Source organism: Elgaria multicarinata, chromosome 3 (genome assembly GCF_023053635.1).
Source record: "Elgaria multicarinata webbii isolate HBS135686 ecotype San Diego chromosome 3, rElgMul1.1.pri, whole genome shotgun sequence".
In the NCBI taxonomy this organism is placed as follows: Eukaryota; Metazoa; Chordata; class Lepidosauria; order Squamata; family Anguidae; genus Elgaria; species Elgaria multicarinata.
Genome location: NC_086173.1, coordinates 143,506,808 through 143,529,888, shown reverse-complemented (window position 1 = coordinate 143,529,888; position 23,081 = coordinate 143,506,808). Strand labels below are relative to the sequence as shown.

The window sequence follows — 23,081 nt, the reverse complement described above, 5'->3', positions numbered from 1 at the left end:
TAATTTCCCTATCAGATGTACAAAGAAGAAGTCTTTTTCAACAGTAAACCCCAGTCCTTCTTAACAAGGTGTTCCTGGCACCTACATTATAGTCTTTTTGGTCCCAGGTGAAGATATTGCTCCCTATGCATTATTATTATTATTATTATTATTATTATTATTATTATTATTTATATCCTGCCTTTTTTCTTCTTGCAAAGAACCCAAGGTGGCTTACATAGTCTTCCTCCTCTCCATTTTATCCTCACAGCAATGTCTTAGCTTGATGTATATTTTAATTGCTGCTTCATTTTATCATTATTGTTATATTTTAATCACACATTTTAGTTTTGTGTAATATATCACCACCCTGGAGTCTATTGAATGAAGTTTGGTAAATAATGTCTTAAATAAATAAATAAAATGTCACTATACAAGAAAGAAGGGTGGCAAACAGGGGTTGTCAAAACAAAAAAACAGGCTCCTCTGTGTTTTCAACTGTAGAATTCCATGTGCACTTTATTATGTTCAAAATAAGTCAATCTACTTCTCTTGGATGTCTCACTTCAAAGCCCAATACAGAACAAGGAATGACATTTTTGGAGCTCTGCCTCATTATATCTGGCACTGTTTACCTCGGATTTTGTGGCTCTGTCTATAACTGGTTTGCCTCCTATCTAGCGGGTCGCTCTTTCAGCGTGTTGGCTAACGGCAGCTCGTCTTCTTCTTTTCCCCTTCCCCTTTCAGTAGGGGTTCCGCAAGGCTCGGTGCTTGGCCCGTTGTTGTTTTCTTTATACATGTTGCCCGTGGGTAATCTTATTCAATCTCATGGCCTCCAATATCATCTGTATGCCGATGATACACAATTATAACTTTCATCTCCGGAACTTTCTCCTGATGTTCACGATCGTATCTTGGCATGTCTTTCAGATATCTCAGCTTGGTTGCTTCATCGTCGTTTGAAACTTAATATAGCAAAGACTGAATTGCTTGTTTTTCCTCCTAAACCTTCTCCTCATCTCTCATTCTCTCTTACTGTCAATAATGTTACACTTACTCCAGTCAAGGAAGCTCGTAGTCTTGGCTTTATATTTGATTCCTCGCTCTCCTTTATTCCTCATATTGATGCAGTAGCTAAATCCTGTCGTTTTTTCCTGTATAATATTGCCAGGATTCGATCATTTCTGTCTGTCTCTTCTGCCAAGACTCTTGTTCATGCATTGGTTATTTCTCGGTTGGACTACTGCAACCTTCTTCTCACTGGCCTTCCTTCTTCTCACATCAGTCCATTGGTTTCTGTTCACCACTCTGCTGTTAAGATCATCTTCTTGGCTCGCCGCTCTGACCATGTTACTCCACTTCTGAAATCTCTTCATTGGCTTCCAATTCACTTCAGAATCCAATATAAACTTCTCCTGTTGACCTACAAAGCTTTTCACTGTCTAGCTCCTTCCTATCTCTCCTCTCTCATCTCACACTATTGCCCCGCTCGTGCTCTTCGCTCCTCTGATGCCATGTTTTTCACCTGCCCAAGGGTCTCTACTTCCCTTGCTCGGCTTCGTCCATTTTCTTCGGCTGCCCCTTACACCTGGAACGCTCTTCCAGAACATTTGAGAACTACAAGTTCAATCGCAGCTTTTAAAGCTCAGCTAAAAACTTTTCTTTTTCCTAAAGCTTTTAAAACTTGAATTGTTCTGACTTTTATACTGCCTGTTTGGTGCATTCTCTTATCCTCCTTATTGCTTTATTATGATTTTATTAGAATGTAAGCCTATGCGGCACGGTCCTGCTATTTATTGTTTTACTCTGTACAGCACCATGTACACTGATGGTGCTATATAAATAAATAATAATAATACTATATTTGAATTAGAAAATGCTCCTGTGGAGCCCTTCAATAAGAGAACCTATATTTCATATTACCTGATAGTAATGTAGCTACATTTGCCACAAAGGCTAAGATAGCTGGCTTTTAATGAGTGGCAGGCAGTTAAAAAACAAAAATAAAACAGAATACTAAACTTCTATGTTTTAAAAAGTAATTGCACAAGTCCAAAGCAAATTTACAACACTTCATAGGTCAGTAATCCAATTACTAGATTTCTAGAGTTGGGTAAAACAAAGGAATTCTAATCCCAACCTGGGCTGCCTTGGACAAATCATTAGCTAATTGCATCACTTTCCCATTATGAAAAATGGAAATAGTGATCAATTGTTGTTGGTTGAGCAAGGTAAGGAAAAATGCTGCTTTCACTAAGATATTTAACACACATACACTAAAACTACACTGAAATAATTAGATCCACGTTTCTCTAGATAATTTTTCATTATAATTCAATTCAAACACAATTTCTTTCTCCAATGTCATACTCCTATTTCATTCCAATTTTTTCATAGTTAGTTCAACTACATTCCAGATTTCACTGAAACAGGCTCTAGCCCACTAGATCTCAGGGAAGTTAGAAAATGCATGGGATTCACTCGATAGAAGACTTAAGTTTCCTTATGTCCCTCTCTGAACTGTCCCTAATAACCATGTATTTCCCTACCTCCAAACTGAGCACTGTTATCCTCCAAAACTGAAGAAGGCTGCCAGAAGCATTGTTTGGTTTTTAGATGCAAGCTAAATGTCTCCCCCACCCAGCCCACACCTGCTCTTTTAGGGCAGTTCTCACTTCAAGGAGATCTATCAACTCCCTAATTTGGCCTTCACAGAGGTCTTCTACAAAGTACTGTGTCCAAAGGCAGGGGCAAAATTCTTTACCCAGACCCACCAATCACTTTTGCTCTTAAAATTAGGCCCCACACCTCCTCCTTTGAGATTGGAGCAGTTTTGTATTCAAACACACAGAACTGCCATCATTGCATATAATTAAGGTTGCTGAAAACCCCACAGAGAGACACTGTTTTGTTCCCCCACCCAGAACCTTTCCTGCGAAAGTACTGGCATATTTCCCTGCCACTGTATTAGCATCAGCCATTTCAGGTGGTGTCACCATGCTTACCCAAGTGAAGTGGGTGGAGCAAGCCTTGCTGCAATACAATAGCTTTGCTACATAGGGAGAAAGCTTTCATTTTTATCTTTATTTTTAAAGATGAGTGTTCTAACAATGGAAAGGATCAGTACACAATCTCTGGGATCAGAGAAGGGAAAGACAGGAGAAAATCATTTGACTAGAAAGCTCTGGAAACAACACAGGTAGGAAGAGAGAAAGAGATTTGGCAACACACTCAAATTGCACCAAACAGCAGGCACCCGAGACACTAATGCAACTGCCTTCTCCACAATAAGAAATCCAAAACAATCACTTCAAAGACAAAAAATCACAGTATAGTGGAAATAGTCGAAAGGCAGCTCAGGGAATAGGGATTCAGCTTGTGCTGGATGGGGTAACACTCCCCCTGAAGACACCGGTCCGCAGCTTGGGTGTACTTCTGGATTCAGCCGAGCCTGGATGCCAGGGTTTCAGCAATGGCCATGAGTGCATTTGCACAGTAAAAGCTAGTGTGCCAGCTGCACACCAGGTCCTAGAGATGTCGGACCTGGCTATGGTGACACATGCCTTAGTTACATCCCAATTGGATTATTGTAACACGCTCTACGTGGGGTTGCCTTTAAAGAGTGTTTTCAGAAACTTCAGCTGGTTCAAAGAGCTGCAGCCAGATTGCTGACCGGCACTGGTTACAGGGAGCATACAACACCTCTGTTAAAACAGCTCCACTGGCTTCCAGTTTGTTTCCATGCACAATTCAAAGTGCTGGTTATGACCTATAAAGCCCTATATGGCTCAGGTCCAGGTTATCTGAAAGATCATATGCTCCTTTATAAGCCTGCCCATGCTTTAAGATCTTTAGGGGAAGCCCTTCTCTCAGTCCCTCCAACATCACAGGCGCGCCTGGTGGGAACGTGGGAGAGGGCCTTCTTGGTGTCTGCTCCAACACTCTGGAACTCTCTTCCCAGGCCAGATCTACACCAAGCAGGATATGACACATTGAAAACGTTTTGAAAACTGTATATGGAGTGTGTCCTGGGCCCCAACAGTTGTCACTACTGTTATAAAACGTTTTAAAGCAGTAGTGTAGATCCTGCCCTAGACTGGCTCCCTCCTTGAAGTGCTTTAGGAGGCAGGCAAATACTTTTTTGTTCCAGGAGGACTTTGGTGAATGATCTGGACCTCCATCTGTGCCAAAGACTTTTAAAATTGTCATTTAAAATGTTTAAATGTTTTAATATTGGAATATATTTAATATACTTTTAACTTTTGTATATCTCTATTTATAGGCTTTAATGTATATGTTTTAAATTTTGTAATGCCACTTTGAAGCCCAGCATTGGGCAAAAGGTGGAATAATAATAATAATAATAATAATAATAATAATAATAATAATAATAGGGATTTATTGGAGTAGCAGAGGAAATCCTGTGTTCAAATTCCTGCTTGGCTGTGAAGTTTACTGGGTGACTTTTTGGCAGTCTCTGGTTGTGTTTGAATGATTACAGGGGTGGAAGAACCCTTTGTGGGTTCTCTTCTCATCCCTGTGCATGCCAGTCGTGTGACTGCAATTTATGTAATTACCCGCAATGCAGCACAGGTTGCCATGTCATCTGAACCTGGTGTGTGGCATGGCAGGGGTGCCTTCTCACTCACCCCCCACAATCCCTATGGCAAGTTGTGGATTGTAGAGTGGGTAAGAAGCCACTCCCGCCACAGCGTGTGCTGGGTTCAAATGATGCGACAACACATGCTGCATCGCAAGTAATTATGTAAATCGCAGTCACCTCCATGATCATCCAAACCCGGTGTCTCTCTTTCCCCTAACCTACACAGGGTTCTTGTGAGGATAAAACCAGGGGTTCTCCTTGGAGGCAGGGTGTTTCCTGAAATGACATTGGCTGATTCATTATCATCCATGCAAAACCACAGTATCTGAAAAGGTTCCCACACCTCAATGAATACAGGCGCAGTTATCAGGGTGATCCCACCCTCTTCTGGTAATAGAACTAACTCAAGAACTTACGTGTCTTAGAAAGGTTTCCAAAGCTATCCAAAAGAGATTTCAGAGTTTCTTCAAACCTATCAGAGGAGGATTGCAACTGGAAAATACATAAATAATTTTGCTGAGAGACTTAATTCATTTCCATTATACTATTTTCAATATATCTAGTGTTTTCAGCTGAATCTAAAAGCACCCAAATGGAAGGATCAATTATATTTTTTCATACTGCATGACAAAAGACAACTACTCTATTAACGGGGGAAATGCACTTTAAAAATTCCCACTTCTATTTCTAATTTATAATTTGGATTCACTTACCCTTTGCAGACTCTCTTTGGTGTTCAAAACAAAAGAGTTTAAAACCTCACTGAAAGGGAAATACACAGGAAATACAAAATTTATATGCAAATTAGTCAGATGCAAATAGGGAGGGGTGTGTGGAAAGCCAAGATAATCTCATGAGGCAGCATGCATTAAATAGCAAAGTCTAGATTTTAAAATGCCTTAATTCCTCATTAAAGCATTTATCTCCAGGGAACTTTCACCTCTATAGCCAAATAAATTCCATTAGTAAAAATCCTGCATGGACGTGTCTTTCTGAAATGTTGACAGATGGCTACTGCTAAACCAGAGGTGTTAGTAACTGTAGGAATACATGTTTCAGCAAGCCAGTTTTACTGGCTAACATCTGGTGATAGCCCATGGTAGCTTTGTATAAGAGGAAGCATTTGAAAAAGATGCCTGTGAAGAAGAACAAAGGAAGGAATAATGAATAGAATACAAAAGAAGCAGAGGTGGAGAAAGTACCTGGAAGGTGATCCCAGATGGAGATAATTCAGAAGAGGAGATGATGGAGGTGGAGGTGAGGATTGGAACTTCAAGGCTTCATTTTGGTGAATTAAGAACACCCATATTTGGTGAAACTGTGGTAGATACACTTCCAGATAAAAAACTTGAAGCAAATGTTTTTTAAAGTTGTACCATGACAATGAATGGTACATGTATTGAGAAAATCAAGCACCCATTCACACCACCAGACATATCATTATATGTCTAAACTTTTCAGCCCAAGGGGCACATGTTATGGTTGTTCGGGGTCTGGGGGCAGCACACACGTACATACAGACATACACACAGGTGCACATATGCACACACACACAAATATACACACACAGCAGTCACTCAGATCATTCTTACCTTGCTAGCAAAGAGTGATATGTATGAAGATCTCTGAGGTAAGGAGTGGAAAACACAAGCAGATGGGAAATGGAGGGGGGATTTGGCAGTGTGAGGTCAGGGCACCCATGGGGTCTGCAGTAAAGCCTTAGCGGACTGCAGGTTGCACACCCCTTTTCTAACAGGAAGCAACACATATCAACTGCTTTTGATTGTAATTCCTGTAACACAGTTCACAAAAGCACTTCAGAATATATGTGTGGACTGAATATATGGGGAACAAAATTACTCCCCAGAGTTGATCAATGTGTGGAGATCAAGAAAGACACAGCTACCCCTTACAGTCAATGAAAATTCTGAATACATGGGAAATGGATAAGGTGGCAATCCTATGCATTTTTAGACAGAAAAAAGTCCTAGAACTGTCAGCATTGTAAAATGTTTAATTTAAAAGAGTCACTCAATGAACTTGCCCTGTATCAGACTAAAGGACATATTGCCATGTGTCCGCAGGCACCCAGCTTGCTGTGGCTTGCCATGTTGTGCAAATCCAAGCAGCAGGGGTTGTTTGAGACTTAGACAACCCTCAAATAACCTTCAAACAATCCCTGCCATCTGGGTTCACATGACACAATAAATCATGGCATCCTGGGTGCCTGCAGGCACCATGCAAAAATGGTGTCTATGGATGCACAGCACAATGCAACAGCCCTAGTGGGTAAATTAAGCCACTGTGGGCTGTCATGTCAAGCAGACCAGGTCACTGTGTGCTCTGCAAGTGACATTTCAGTGAAAATAGCATCATATCTCATCTGCATGAGATAGGCTGAAACAACAACCTTGCCGGTGGCACGGATGCTATGCTGCTCTTCACTGCTTTTAAAAGGGGATTTGGCTTATATGCATTCTCTCTTAGGAACTGGTTGTACAACAGGAGAAGGGGCAAAATCATGGACTGTAAGAATTAAAAACCTTTAAGACCTTTAAACAAATCAGAAAATGAATGAAGTTAAATGAAATGGCATAAGGAAAAAGGAAAGGAACCTCTCGTGCAAGCACTTGAGTCACTGCTGACTCCTCGAGGGACGCCTGCTTTCGCTGACATTTTCTTGGCAGACTTTGTAGCGGGGTGGTTTGCCATTGCCTTCCCCAGTCACAGTTACCTTTCCCACAGCTAGCTGGGTACTCATTTTACCGACTGCGGAAGGATGGAAGGCTGAGTCGATCTGAGCCGGCTGCCTGAGAACCAGCTTCCGCTGGGATGGAACTCAGGCTGTGGGGAGAGTTTCGGCTGCAGCAACTGCCGCTTACCACTCTGCGCCACACGAGGCTCTGAAATGGCATAAGCACTTGATAAAAGGGACAGAGCTAAGTCATTTGCGATGAATAAACATTACAAAGAGGGGAAAAACACTTGGCTATTTAGCTTTTGGTTAATCCAATCTTAGAAATTTTCAAAAGTTCTGATCACCTGTGATTGTGTGTGCTCATAGAAATTATGAAAGAGAATGTCCAGTTTAATATTTCAGCTCATATATATAACGTGATAAAATTGCTATTGTATATTGACCTTTCACAAGGAGGATGCAATTACTACTACAGTCTAATTTGGCAAGTGAGCTTTCTCATTGCATTATATTCAACTCTATTTAACTTGTGGAAATATTTGTGCATTGTGGGGTGGTGGAAGGAGGAGGCATGTCATCAAGCAGCTCAACAAGAAGCCAGATACTGACACCGTGGAGAGATAGAGCTTTGGATGGTGGGATTATGACAAAAAGAAAGCACAAAAAGCATCCAGAAATTTCTAAGTATTTATAAAACAGACTGTTGTCAAACCCTCTTTTAATTTGCTTATGCAGAGTCTTTGTTTTCCTTCTGTCAGAGGTTCAGTATTAGCCTTATCAAAAGCTTTTTAACATATTTCAGAGGAGAGATGAATTGATCATATGAGCAACTGCATGTGCTGAAGTCTTCCAATTAAAATATTGTTTGCTTGCCCTCCCCCCACCCCTGCCGTCTCTCAGATGTTCTCACATTTGTTTCTGAATAAAATATGTACAGAGCTGGAATTATTCATCAGACCAAAAGAAAGGGGGGGGGGGGAATCGCTAAAATCCTTCACACTTGGGGCTGAAGCTGTTGCCTTGCTCAGCAAAAATCTTTTTTGTTTTTGGTTTTTTTTTTAACAGTCATCCTAATCCTTTCTTACTAACACAGGGTATATTCGAAAATGCTGTAGGGAGGCAGCGTTGTCAGTAGAACATACAGCTCTAAACTGCTTGTTTATAAAATAACAAAGGTGCTCACTTTTGAACATACAATTTCCCTCACTGCATATCAGTGATGCTGGTGGCAATGCCCTACTTTTATTTAAAGTGTAAATGCTGGTGTAGCAAAAATGCCTTTGTTCAGCCATTCCTCTGAATTCTTTTAGAGATAATCTTTTTCAGTGAAATTCATTCACAGAGAAATTGACAAGAACAGACTCACCCAATAAAAAGCAAATAGGAAGTTAATGCCTATCAGGCTCAGGCACATACTGTACACCCTCATTTCTCTCTTGAGAGGAGGACTTACTACATAGCCAAGTCCTTGTACAGACTAATGAACTTTAGTATTTAGGTGGCAATTGTCAAGACATCACCATAACTTGGAACTGATAATCTTTAGTACTGCCTCCATTACTGTAGAACATTTCCACAAGTACATCTGATTCTCAAATATCACAAGGCAACTGGGCTGATCTTTAGACAGTTCTCTCCTAGCCCATGCAGCATACTAGAGCAATAATCATGGATATCCCATCTATATACATGAATAATTGTTCTCTGCAAACAGATGCCCCAGCAGCACAGAAACAGGCAGCAGCAGTCTGCATACCAGAATCCCTTTGCCAGGGCAAATGCGGGGCCACAGCAAAAAAGGAGTGCTTCCATCTCCATAGCACAGTGGTTGTTGGTTGATTGGTTGTTTATTTTTAAAATTATTTTAGACATTTATATATCACCCTGCAGGGATATAACATCTCAAAGCAAATTACAAAATGTTGAAAACTACGGAGTAGCAATAACAACCCATACAACAGAAGCAGGCAGCTCGCATGTAGAACACATTGACAATTTTCAAAGGAAAAAGTTTTGAATCCCACCATAAATCCAATTACCCACATAGACACATGTGGGTAATTGTGTCTTATGTGTAAGGGGAATACATGTTTTACATTGGAGTGACAGACAGAAGGGAGGAGGAACACTGCAGCGATAAGATCACAGGAGACTGCAACAGAAGCTGCCTGCTAGCTCTGTGATAAATAGCAGTGCACTGCAATGCAACGTGAAGCAGAAAGTGTGAGTTCAGGTTCAGCCTTGGGAAAGGTTGAAGTGACCTCTGGCAGGCAGATATTTTTTTTAGAGATTCTGTCAGGAATATGTTTAGATACAATAGTGAAGCAACGGGTCTTCCTACCTAGCAAATTAAATTTGGTTCACAGAGCCTCATTGCTATATTTCCTAATGTCGTTGATACTGATGTATACTACGATCACTGAATACTCTCCCACAGAATTTATCAGCCTACCTACATCACATGTAAACTCCACAACCTGCCCATTTCTCTGTTCCTAATTATTAAATCTATCATCATCAGGCCTAACTCCCAACCCAGAAGCATATCTTTGACATGAAAGGATATTGTTTCATTACCTGTGAAATGGACCTTTCTAAGAGATCATCTCTGTCTCCTTCAATATGCACTCTGCTGCCTTAAGGCCGTCATTCTCCATAACTGTAGAGCAGTGTTCCCCAACCAGGTGCCCTCCAGATGTTTTGGACTACAACTCCCAACATTTCTGAACATTAGCCATACTGGCTATGGCTGATGGGTATTACAATCCAAAACATCGGAAGGGCCCCAGGTAGAGGAAGACTGTCAGTGTGCGAGGGAGACTTCCCTATCAGCCAGCTTCTTATCAAATTTGAAATTAATTTAAAGGAAAAAATTAAAATTTCTTGTAGAGTGTATATAATTGTGCAGTATTGTTATTTTCAATAGGGGGGAAAAACTAATTTCATAACTCACAGAAGGGTGTTTGCATACTTATCATATTTTTCCTTGATCTTTTTCTTATTTTCTTCAAATTGCTCTAAGACACTTTTGAATCTCCCAGCAGGAAAATTAAGTGAGCCCCTTTCCTTTCCATCTCCTCCAAAGAGCTGCGGCTTAGACTGGTATTTGGCAAAAATACTGGGCTCATTCTGTTTTCAAAGAAAAACAAAATGTGCTAGTGTTTAACATGCATAAAGGGAAAGATGCATAGAAGTCACACCCAAACATTGGCAACTACATTTCTGTTAGTAAGTACTCCTTCTTTTTCTGTTTACTATTTTTTAAAAAACAGAATTCAGCATTCAGTCACAAGGATCTATGGGAGTTGATACACAACATGTTAAAACATATGTAATTAAATCAAACAGTGCAATGGCCACAGGTCAGTGGGAAAGTACATGCTTTGTAAATAAAAAAGGTCCCAGTTTCAATTCCTGGCATAGAATCATAGAATAGCAGAGTTGGAAGGGGCCTACAAGGCCATCGAGTCCAACCCCCTGCTCAATGCAGGAATCCACCCTAAAGCATCCCCGACAGATGCTTGTCCAGCTGCCTCTTGAATGCCTCTAGTGTGGGAGAGCCCACACCCTCCCTAGGTAACTGGTTCCATTGTTGTACTGCTCTAACAGTCAGGAAGTTTTTCCTGATGTCCAGCTGGAATCTGGCTTCCTTTAACTTGAGCCCGTTATTCCGTGTCCTGCACTCTGGGAGGATCGAGAAGAGATCCTGGCCCTCCTCTGTGTGACAACCTTTTAAGTATTTGAAGAGTGCTATCCTGTCTCCCCTCAATCTTCTCTTCTCCAGGCTAAACATGCCCAGTTCTTTCAGTCTCTCTTCATAGGGCTTTGTTTCCAGACCCCTGATCATCCTGGTTGCCCTCCTCTGAACACTCTCCAGCTTGTCTGCGTCCTTCTTGAATTGTGGAGCCCAGAACTGGACGCAATATTCTAGATGAGGCCTAACCTGGGCCAAATAGAGAGGAACCAGTACCTCACGTGATTTGGAAGCTATACTTCTATTAATGCAGCCCAAAATAGCATTTGCCTTTCTTGCAGCCATATCACACTGTTGGCTCATATTCAGCTTGCGATCTACAACAATTCCAAGATCCTTCTCATTTGTAATATTGCTGAGCCAAGTATCCCCCATCTTGTAACTGTGCATTTGGTTTCTATTTCCTAAATGTAGAACTTGGCATTTATCCCTATTAAATTTCATTCTGTTGTTTTCAGACCAGCACTCCAGCCTATCAAGATCACTTTGAAGTTTGTTTCTGTCTTCCAGGGTATTAGCTATCCCACCCAATTTTGTGTCATCTGCAAATTTGATAAGCGTTCCCTGCACCTCCTCATCCAAATCATTAATAAATCCCTAAAATCATTAATAAATCCCTACCCTTCAGATAGGGATGGTAAAGACTCCTGTCTGAAACCCCAGAGACCTGCTGCCAGTCAATGTAGACAGAACTGAGCTAGATGGACCAGTGATCTAACTTTAATAAGGCATTAAAATAATAAAAAATAGCTATAAAATACAAATCACAGCAGCCCATTTGGTAGAATGACTTTTTCAATAAGATGTTATTAAACACCTTTCCAAATGTGCTCAGTGACCTGGCCATGTGAGCGTCTCAAGCCCAGTTCAAACTCCTCATAAGCCACATTTCTGGAGGTCACTGAAGTAGTATTGCCACAGATCTCAAAACCCATGGATGGGAGGGCAGTATGGGATAAGGTATTCTTACCCCCATGCTATTTAGGATTTTAAAGGTCAACACCAGCACTTTGAATTAGGTTCAGAAACAACTCATAACTAATGCAAAGCTTTAAGCGTCAGTGAAATGTGTTCTCTTGAACAAGCCCTTCTAAACTATGGGAGGGGGCATAGCTCAGTGTGATAGAACACATGTTTTGCATGCAGAAGGTCCCAAGCTCGATCCCTAGCTTCTCCAGAAAAGAATCTCGCCTGAAACCCTGGATAGCCACTGCCAAACGGTGTCAACAATACTGGGCTTGATGGACCAATGATCTGACTCAGTATAAGGCAGCTTCCTATGTTCCTAAACTCTCTGGTAAACACATTGTTGATAATCTGAAGTTTCTAGACACCTTTTTAAGCAGTACCACTTAGAATACGCTACAATAATTCAATCTGGAAGTGATAAAATATTGTGGCCATGTTTTTGTCTTCCAAGAGGGGACACAGTTAGTGAAGCACCTTTGGCTGGTAAAAGCACCTCCTGGCAACAGATACCACCTAGAATGAAGTAGCAGAGCTGGATCAAAGAACACTCGCACACTATACCTGCTCCTCTGTGGACATTGTTCTAAGACAATCCAGTCTTAGAACAACTTTCTTCAAACCACATAAACATTCCATCAACACATTCATGACAATAAGTGTGTGTGTGTGTGTGTTAATTTTCCAATATTCATCAGAAACACAGTATTTTCCAGATAGACGACAGAATATTGCCACAGGGATTGTGCAGTATTTATTTTATTTGATGGTAGAGTATTGATGAGTTTAGGGGCTGGTGAGTAGGTCTTTCCTTTGCTTTACAAGTTGTGTGAGTAAATTTCAAAGAAGAGTTGTTGTTTCCTAGCAGTCTTTGTGTATATTTCTCAGGTATGGTGAGGAAAATATCACTAGCAATAATGTGAGGAAATTGTGATCTGTATTATTATTATTATTATTTATTTATATAGCACCATCGATGTACATGGTGCTGTATAGTACTTGTGGTGTTGCAATAGTTTATATAGTTCAAAAGATATCCCCTCTACTAAGTACTACAGAAAGAGGGGAAGAGTTCACAAATCATGCTAAGCCACCCTAAGAATAAGCCACGTTGGGTTGGTTGTTCACTAAACAACCCACATTACTCAAGGAAGACAATTGACCATGGGGCAGCTTGGTATGAGTACTTTCCCCCTCAATCCTCGCTCTAAGCCACCCTGAAAACAACCCACACTAAACAACCTTATTGCAAGCCTTAGGTTCTCAGAGTGCCTTGTTCATGAAAAACAACCTACGAATGAAAAGCCACACTGGGTTCAGATGTCACACTAAGCCACCCTGCAACCAGCCATGGAGACAACCCACTGTGGTTTAGCATGGCACGAGAACCAGGTCAGAGAGAATCAAGGCATTGTTCATTGTTCTCCCCGCACTGATTTTAGATTAGTTTGTGTTACAGTGGATAAATTAACTTGGGTTCAAATCCCTGCTCATCCATGAAATTCACTGTGTAGCCTTGTGTAAGTCACTATCTTTCTACCTATACTGCTTCACATGGTTCTTGTGAGACAAAAATGTCACATTTTGCTCTTGCAGGGGGGAAATGGAAGAATAAACTCTACAAACTTTTGATTTTTATTGCTTCCCCAAAGGCAGCAAAATACCAAAGACTTTACACATCAAACTCACATCTTGAGAACTTTGCTGTGAGCTTCTGCCTTGTCTTTGTTGGATACTAACTTCAAGTGGGACTGATGCTGACTGTGAGTTCTCTGGACAGAACTGGGAACCAAAAAGGCACTGAGAGTCACTCATACTATTGTAATCACTAGGAACACTGGTCCAGCTGGATGATTTATTAGGCCTGAAATAGGAAAACAGAAAGGGGAGACATCCTAAGTAAGTGTAATGAATAAAATTATAATCACAAATATATTAAATATATATGACAGCCAAAATAAAAACCTGTCTCTTCATGATTCTTGAAACTGTCCAAATCCCATAACAGCAGTATTAAATGTTCAGCAATCCTGAGTTCACTAAAGACATTTTGAGGCAAAGGATCTCCTTCAATTCATAATTTAAAAAATAATAAGCCCATGCCATTTTTCTCAGAACACTCTGAAATTTTATATATACACACTGTACACACACACATACACACACACACAGAGAGAGAGAGAGAGAGAGAGAGAGAGAGAGAGAGAGAGAGAGAGAGAGAGAGAGAGAACATTTCCCAACAAATGTTCATGCTTGGAAGTTCTTGGTTGAAAATGTTAGAGTTATGTTTTGTTTGGTAGTAACTTCAGTGTATAATTGGTGTACGGCAAGGCTATAGAAAGAAAGAAAAAAAACACTGCTATTTCTAGTTAAAATATAGTATTGTTAAGAGCTTATAGCTCCTGGGAAAACAAAAGAGGTTTCAGAGAGAGTTGAGTGCAGCCATTATGGCTGCATGCTTCAGACAAAGAAGAAGTTAACTAACTGAGAAGGAGGAGGAAAGAAGTGAAGCCTAAGAACTGCAATCTACATCAACAAGAAGAAACTGGTGGAGGAAGAAACAAGTTCCCTTTCTGTCTACCACGCCTCACTGGTTCAAATGACTTACCCACTCCAACAGAAAATAATATGAGGAAAATGAACACCTGTCTCTAGAGTAGTTGCAAATTTGCTGTCACTGACATTACTTTACTACCTATATTCAGAATCCTGTATATTCCACAATTCAGTATAAAGGCAGAATTTGGGAATACTCATTGCATACAGCATCCTGAAAATCTGTTTCATTGTTGTTGTTGTTGTTGTTGTTGTTGTTGTTGTTTTAAATTAAGCTATTTTGGTTGCAAAGAAAGTGTATAAATAATACCTGCTGAAACATCTCTAGGATATCTCAGCAAGATTTCTGGTTAGTCAGGGGGCTCCCCTTGACTAGCAGGGATAGAAGAAATTATAAAGATATGTGTAATTATGATTTGCATACCAGTTGCAGAATCTGAGCTTCCCTGCTACAGAATGTTGACAAAACCAACTCACTTATCCCTCTATATAGTGCACAGCTGGCTTCATCATGCCGCTGTTAATATTTTGCAGGCTCCATGATAGGCTATTTGGTACTTGCCACAGAGAATTTAAAGGCCATGGCAGGAGACCTGGATGTTTAAAGCCATGAAATCATGTGTTTGACGATGCCATCCATGTTTAAGAAGTATGTTTCTTCCCTTTCATTTGTGTTCCTAACCCTGGCTTAAGGAACATTTTTAATTTTGATTTCTACTATGCGCCAGATCGTGCCCGTTTCTCAGTTTTTCAGATAGTGTTTTTCTGTTGCTAGTCAACACTGACATGCTTATTTGAAGTTCTCATCCCTATTCCACCAAAACAAGACTTTTTCTTTTTATCTTTGCTATTTATAGGATACCTCTTGGAATCGAAGTACTGACACATCAGAAAAATGTCTGGGAAGCATATGACCGTAGAAATGCAATAAATATGCAAATATTGTTTGAAATATAATAATCTCCAACTATGAACTCAGCTGTGTGCCAGATGCAAACAAAGCTCTATGCTTTGCAGAAATTACATCTAAAAGGGGATTCAATATCATCTACAGCTATGTACTTTTCCTCTGTCCTATATTAATAACTAGTGAATGTACCTGGCTTAGCACAGATTGGAATAGCCTTTAGCTTCTTACAACAAAGCCTTCAAGCAAAGCTACATAGCTGAGTTAGACACATTGTGCCCACCCTGTTAGAGTCAAGCCTCAGCTGCTAGCACTCCTAGTAGGCACGTCCACTGCCATGGTACACCCCATAGCCCTCTGAATTGTCTGTTTACAGCACAGAAACAAACTATGAGTTCTCTTCATCGGTTGATCATGGTTAACCAACCGTGGTTTGGTATCACAGCTGGATTCATGACAGCCCACGTTTCAACCATAACCCACAGTTCAATGACAACCTACAAACAACCCATTCACAACCCCTGAATGTGGATTATTGTTTTGTCTGATCTCAACCATAGTGGGGAAGTCTGTGTCCAGGTGATATCTGCCTGTTCAGTCTGGTGGTCAACAGTTCTCATGGTTTTTTATTTTTAAAATGGAACTGGACAGGGCAGCCCTTCAAGGAGGGGGTGCCTTCAAACAGTGAACACTCCTCTGGCAACCCTTCAAATAAATGATTGTTCACAGAGGGCACATAGCCAGCTGAATGCTGATCCAGCAAGCTGAATGCTTTGGTCTGATCCAGCAATGTTCTTCTTATGGTCTTTAAATTATATAACATGGCTATTAGGTTACAAGCTTTCTGTTATTCTGAGAACAGAACATGGCAGCTGCATATATCAAAAGGGATAATAACGTGTTAAAGAAAATGTCAGCTTCAGCCAGTAGCTTATCTCCTTCACTGGAATTTTGATCTACTGACAGTAGGAAAGCTGAGACAGCCTTTGACTTACTGAAACCAATGTATCAGTCAATTTACAGATGGAAGACCAGTGTTTGTAAGAAGCAGCCTACATCCTTCAGAGACATGACCAAATGGCCTAACTATTAAGCCATCATGCTTTGTGATGAGTCACTCAATATTTTTTTGTTAAAAACAACAAGACCTCTCAAACTGTTTGTCCTTAACCATGGTGGCACCAGAACAAAATACTGTGGCAGCACAGAAGGGACAAAAGTGCATTTCTGGCGATAACAGCCAAGACAAACATGCATGAATGAGAATGGCAATGCTTATGCATCCTTGAAATTATAATCCTTATGATTCAGGAGAAATTCCTTGGTTAGAATTCAAATACGGCTCATCCTTTATCGCCTCTGAACATGCATTTAGCACCCAAAGCATCCTCTTTGCCACAAGGCATAGTGATGCTACAAATTCCTTGATTCCTCAACAGAATTTCCCTTCATATAACACATTATTCATTTGTGTATTTATTTAAATATTTCTAATATTAATTTATGATAATAAAGAAATTCATTCTTAAGTATATTGGGGGGGGGGGAATCTTTCCTTAAAGTAACCACAGGAGTTCAGCAATGGAGGTGATTGAAGGATGCAATCTGGTTCTCTGGGGGGAATTTCTGCCCCCCTTCTCCAGCACTACCTGTAGCTCAGACACTAGCATCTCTCCTAGAACTTTCTACTTTTCTGTCCCCTGTAAGAGAGAGAGACTTTTATCCAGCCCCAGAATGAAGTTTGTGGAATAACTGATTGTAAGCACAGTTCAAAATAACAAGAGGCAGATTCAAGGAACAGTTTATTGAAACAATCCAGATGCCTCAAGCCACATGGTCTCAGGGTTTGCAGATCATGGATACATGTGCCTCACATTCTTAGCAGAAAAATCCAGATCTGCCTTCCCCAATCAGGCACCCACGGACTATCTGCTTGCAGAGGGCTATGGTTGATAGGAGTTGTAGTCCAACACATCTGGAGGGTGCTAAACTGGGGAAGGCTCACCTAAAATTATAACTTCAGGAATTAGCTGCTTTCTCTCTATGACATTTTCCTCTTTGTTGCCCTTCTATGACTTTTCCTATATTGTTGTGCTATCCATAAACTGGGAGAAAACGTAAGTGGTACAGTAGATTCAGAAATGAATCTAATTTTAACTTCAGAGCATTGTAAAAACAAAACAAAACAAAACAAAAACCTGAAAACTCCCAGATGATAACACAACCAAGCAGCATGTCTTTATTTAAAGGGTAAATCATGCCAGAGAAAACTAATCGTACTCTTATCCATGTAAACTTGTTGTCACCTTCTGCTGTAGAGAATTCTATTATCCCACTTGCCTGGAGTGAGTATAATTCCCTTAATTGGCACTATTATTAATTTCTTTTCTTGTTTGAATGTTCTTCCTCATGCACTATCACAGCAAATCAAACTGGCAGAGTATACAGTGCCTTAGTTGGCAGATTGTCACAACAGTTTTAAGAAGTTAATTTAGATAGCATATGCTCAGTGGGACAAATTGTACATTTAGTTGAACAGGAGTTATACAGGGGATTAATCTGAATGTTTGTAAAATGGGTCTAAAGAGTGCTACTTTGCTTCTTCCTCCCTCTTTCTTTTTCAAAATTACCCTGCCACTGCTTTCTCTGGATGTCTAGAACAGGAAAAAATATTACTTTGTTACAGCCTGGATGCAAAAGCTACCCTTGTGTGACTTCTAATGAAAAACCCATGCCCAAGCTTATAAGCACAGTAAAGTATGCTACATAGTTTTATAATGAGTAAATTATATTCAGAGAATCATGATTCATTTCAGCACTGTCTTCATCAATCCTGGAGAGGCCTTTTCACATAATAAGCTCTATACTGTAAACAGCACAAGGGAAATCACAGAGATAAAATGCTCGCAAAGCATCCAATAATTTGATCTGGCAGTCAAACAGTATCTTATGCACATTTAATATTCCTCCTCAAGTAAAATTAAAATATGTTATCAGATCTGTTTTCTTGTAACCTAATATAAGAGAAGACATTTTCAGGAAGAATTGCAAATTATATGTCACCTCAAATTCAGTGGATGTATTTGCACATAAATACTAGTCCTATCAACTCTATAAATGCAGTCATCCCCTACTAGTGGTTGCTTTAATTATTATTATTTTTAAAAAATTACAAGGCCATGGGCTTCAACATGCATTATCATGCATTATATCCTTTGTTTGTAAATTTTCAAATAGGCTAATAAACTCTTTTTAATCTAAATTCACTGGGGTAGCAGCGTGTTCTTACACTAAAAGCAAGGACATTGTGCTGTCCTGATCATTTGAGAGCTAATCCACGCATTATGAATTGGCTCTGATATGCACAGATTACTGCTCTGAGCGGTGTAATGTTGGAGAATTATATTCATAGAAGACACAGTGGGAGCTTTCCTGAGCAGAAATGTCCTTATCCCCAGCACGCCACATATATGCAACATGCCTCCACATCTTCTGTGAATATTATAACTCTGAATACTAGGTACTGGAGAAAAAAGATGGTTGCTGCCTTCATGCCCTGCTTGGGAACTTCCTGAGGTGGCTGGGTTCTGTAAAAAACACAGGATGCCTGATTAGATGGGCTTTGGTCTGATCCAGCAAACCAATTCTGACGTTCCTGTGATTTTCTGCCATTTCACTGCTCATACGGGTTGATCATTCAAGTCAGCAGTTACTTGCTCATATTTGAGCCAATTGGTACTGTATGTAGCTCATTTCAGACACCATAGGCAAACTACAATTTGGATGACAGGAACATACTGCAGGTGCAGACTCCCTCCTTCTCTAGCCACCTCCTACTTCCCCTTGCATGTGTCAGTTCCCTTCTCCACTTCCTGGTTCATGGTAATCATAGTTTGTTGTGAGGTCCAAATTGAACAAACCATAATTGGCCTCTAAATCAGAATCAGGCATCATGCTCTGAATTGCATGGCACTGATTATGATAAATGATGATGAGACAGTAATGATAATACAAATGACAGCAATAAGCCACTTACCCCATTTTTGTGGGAGTGCTAGACATATCTTTGCTGTTCCATAGATTCAAATTCATTTCTCAGGCTCACCTGTTAAAAGATGAAGAGAAATATGTGAAGTATATATGTGTAGCATGATATGTTTGGTTTCTCATATATTTGTTTATATAGACAATCCATTTCAACAGATGTTTCTCCCCTGAACTACCATAAAAAATGGACACTGGGAGCAAGGTGCCCTCTGAGGGTAGAAGGGTAATCATAGTGGTTTCCAAAGTTGATACATTTTCAAAACAATTTTTTCTATCCCCAATGTAAATTTAATCAGTATGGAAGGATGGGTGTTCAGACTGATGTAGTACAGGAGTGGGATATGTTGTGCATGGTGTAGAGAATGTGGACAGGGATACATTTTTCTCCCTCTCTCATAATACTAGAATCCAAGGTCATCCTATGAAGCTGATTGCTGGGAGATTCAAAACAAATAAAAGAAAGTACTTCTTCACACAGCACATAGTTAAACTTTGAAATTCACTACCACATGATGTACTGATGGCCACCAATTTGGATGGCTTTAAAAGGGGGTTGGATCAATTCCTGGAAGATAAAGCTATCCATGGCTACTAGTCCTGATGGCTATGTGCTACCTTCAGTATCAGAGGCAGTAAGCCAATTACACCATTTGCTGGAAAACATAGGTGGGAGGATGATCTTGCACCTGTTCACCATTCTCAAATGGTGCTTCTCTGACCTGGAGCTGTTAAAACAAACTTCAGGGTGCTTCTAAATGGCATGTTTTTATCATGTCATCATTCTGTCTCATTCACAGAATTGTACGGATGTCCAAACGAGTCTTCTCCCCGTAATCCTGCTGTGTTTTCCCAACACTTCTTCAATATGAATTGGTGCACACTGCCTTCTGATTGGTACTGTAGGAGCCCTCCATCTGGAAGCACTCTCACTCTTTGATGCTGGCCACCCTACTGAAAGTGGTCATTGCCAAATGTCAACTGTTTTAGTTCAGTTATTATTTACATTTGTATCCCAGCCTTGCCAGAAAGTCAAAGCTATATGTTAATAGGGCATAGTTAAATCATGGAATTCACTATCCCAAGATGTAGTGATGGCCACCAATTTGGATGGTTTTAAAAGGGGGTTGAATAAATTCCTGGAGAAGGCTATCAATGGCTACTAGCTTTGATGGTTATGTTCTACCTCCAGTATCTGAGGCAGTAAGCCTGTGTGCACCAGTTGCTGGGGAACATGAGTGGGAGGATGCTGTTGCACCATGTCCTGCTTTGTTGGTTGACAGCTGGTTGGCCACTGTGTGAACAGAGTGCTGGACTAGATGGACCCTCGGTCTGATCCAGCAGGGCTCTTCTTATGTTATGTTAACTTCACAACAACATGAGGTAAGTGAGGATGAAGGACTGGGGGTGGTCGCAGATGAAGGACTCCAAGCACTAGCAATTTGAAGGCATTGTGCACCTGTTCCACTTTTTTTCTTAATAGATTTTCTGCATTGAGGGGAAAATGAACGAAGCTCTAAGAAAATGTGAGAGAGTCATGAGTAGAAGTTGACATTGCTTGGGCCTCCCATAAATCTCTGTGAACAAGACAGGGCAATGGTGCTATAAAAACCTCATCTGGAAGCATCCAGTGACTTGACTGAAGACACCCCAAGGAACTTTCAAGCAAGATTAAAATTCTGCCATACAGCAGAAGTTGTGGGGCAGGCTTATTAAAACCATCCCCACTTGCTGTCTCTCAAGAGCTAAACTTACATGCCACGTTAAATGTGTAGTGTTCAGCTTATCCTAACTTTTTTTCCAGGAAAAAAGACTGTAGTACAGATTTACTGTGACATAAACTGTGGTCTAGATATATGTATGTGGGTGTCTCCTCTATACGTGTGTGTGTGTGTGTGTGTGTGTGTGTGTGTGTGTGTGTGTGCCCGCCTGTGGATAACATCTGAAGACATGCTGTTGCATCTGAGGACGTGGGTTCTAGTTCCTGAAAACCAATGCCACAATAAATATGTTAGACTTTAAGGTTAGGGGCGTGCCACAAGGTTAGCTGTTTTTCTCTTTGGAACTGGGCGGACTGAGGCGACTGCTTCCCCTCTTGGATTGAGGAGATGCGAGAGCTCCTTCTCTTAAACTCGAAGGTTTAGAGTACAGTGTAGTATTCTGGGGAGCCTGGCGTGTAATATGCATCCCGACGCCTCCCAGCGAGCAGAGCAGAGTGCGCCTTCCTCGCCTCGCAGGCGGGAGTTCAGCCATGCGCGAGCCGCCGCCGCCTGCGCGTGCTCTCTGCTTTCCTCACGCAATCATCTGTGCGAGCGCCACGCGGCCTGTAATGGTGGTGTTTGCGAGAGTCACACGCACAAAATGTACTAGACCCGCACCAGTGCACTTCTTTCTTTCCTGGCGGCGTCTCAAAGACAGCCGCCACCCCCGTCTTCATTACCTCAGGAAAAATAAAATAAAAAAGTCTTTAGTCCGTTGGTAGAATGACGTAATCGCCACCCTACAGAAAATGGCAAGCTTTGACGTTCCACACAAACACATCCCACAGGCGCCCCTGTGACCCCAGTTCGCATAGATGCAGGGGCGCTTTATTTAATCCCTTCGCCTCACACAGGGATGTCCTCCCCCCATTTCCCTTTGTCTCAGAAAGTCCACTTTTCCCCTCATACTTTTTCCTACCAATCCTTTGTATTAGCTTTGTAAAATATCATATAAGGTCATCATACAGTACATAAACTATTAATATTTAAAGAGAACGAGAATGGGCTGCGTAAAGAGAAGTTCTGCTGTAGAATTCTCACCCGTCACTGCCTGTAAATAATAAATACCGTTCTTTGTATTTTTGGCATTTTGTTTTAAAATCAAAGGTTTGGTTTGTTTAACTTCTAAAGAAATCGTGGAAAAGCAGCTGAAACAGCAGCAGCAGCAACAAAAACAATCCTCAGAGGAACTTCCTCCAGATTTCTTAATCCCCTCAGTACTCCCAGAACTCTCCTCTATTCCCAGAAAAGATCTGGGAATCCCATTCCTCTAAGTACATCCCACACCTTTCTCATCTCCCCATAAAGAACTTAACAGTCCAGCCCCACAAGTTTCTCTTCACAGGAGAGGAAAATACCACAAAATACCATTTTTTAAAGTTATATAGGTCAATGTATATAAATGTAGCAAAAACTACGTTTGACTGTTGCCTATAATTGAGGTCAAAAAGATAATGTATCAAAACAAAACAAAAAGAAAGTGGTTTAAGTTGGAAAGAGGTGGACTCTAATAGGATGCTTCCAGACTGGTTTAATTAATACTAGTGCTGTGCTGAGAAAAGTTTTTACTTTTAGGGCGGGAGGGGGGCATTCTCTTCTAATTTGATAGAAAATAAATTGCTTTCAAAAAGAAATTCAAAGGAGAACATTTTGGAGACATTCTCATGGGTTGGGTTCAAGTTCTTGTGTATACCTGATTTATGAGGTGGCCAATGAGTGTGTCCTGTCTTTCATTGTACAATCTTATCTCTGGCAGCCTGTAGTCACCTTGGTTTTCTGCACTTCAATTAAAGCCCAGAAGAAAGTATCATAAG

At 40.7% G+C, this 23,081-nt stretch overlaps 1 protein-coding gene across 1 annotated transcript in view; it reads right to left on the bottom strand.

The window, feature by feature from the left end:
• IHO1 (interactor of HORMAD1 1) overlaps nt 1-19,555 on the bottom strand; it is a 58,927-nt gene extending 39,372 nt beyond the window's left edge. Inside the window, exons 1-4 of the mRNA XM_063121627.1 lie at nt 19,500-19,555; nt 13,690-13,864; nt 10,252-10,409; nt 5,296-5,344 (exon numbers count right to left, since the gene is read on the bottom strand). Of these exons, the coding sequence (XP_062977697.1) occupies nt 5,296-5,344; nt 10,252-10,409; nt 13,690-13,864; nt 19,500-19,555 (438 nt within the window). The remainder of the gene's footprint in view (nt 1-5,295; nt 5,345-10,251; nt 10,410-13,689; nt 13,865-19,499) is intronic.
• Nucleotides 19,556-23,081: the final 3,526 nt, after the last annotated feature.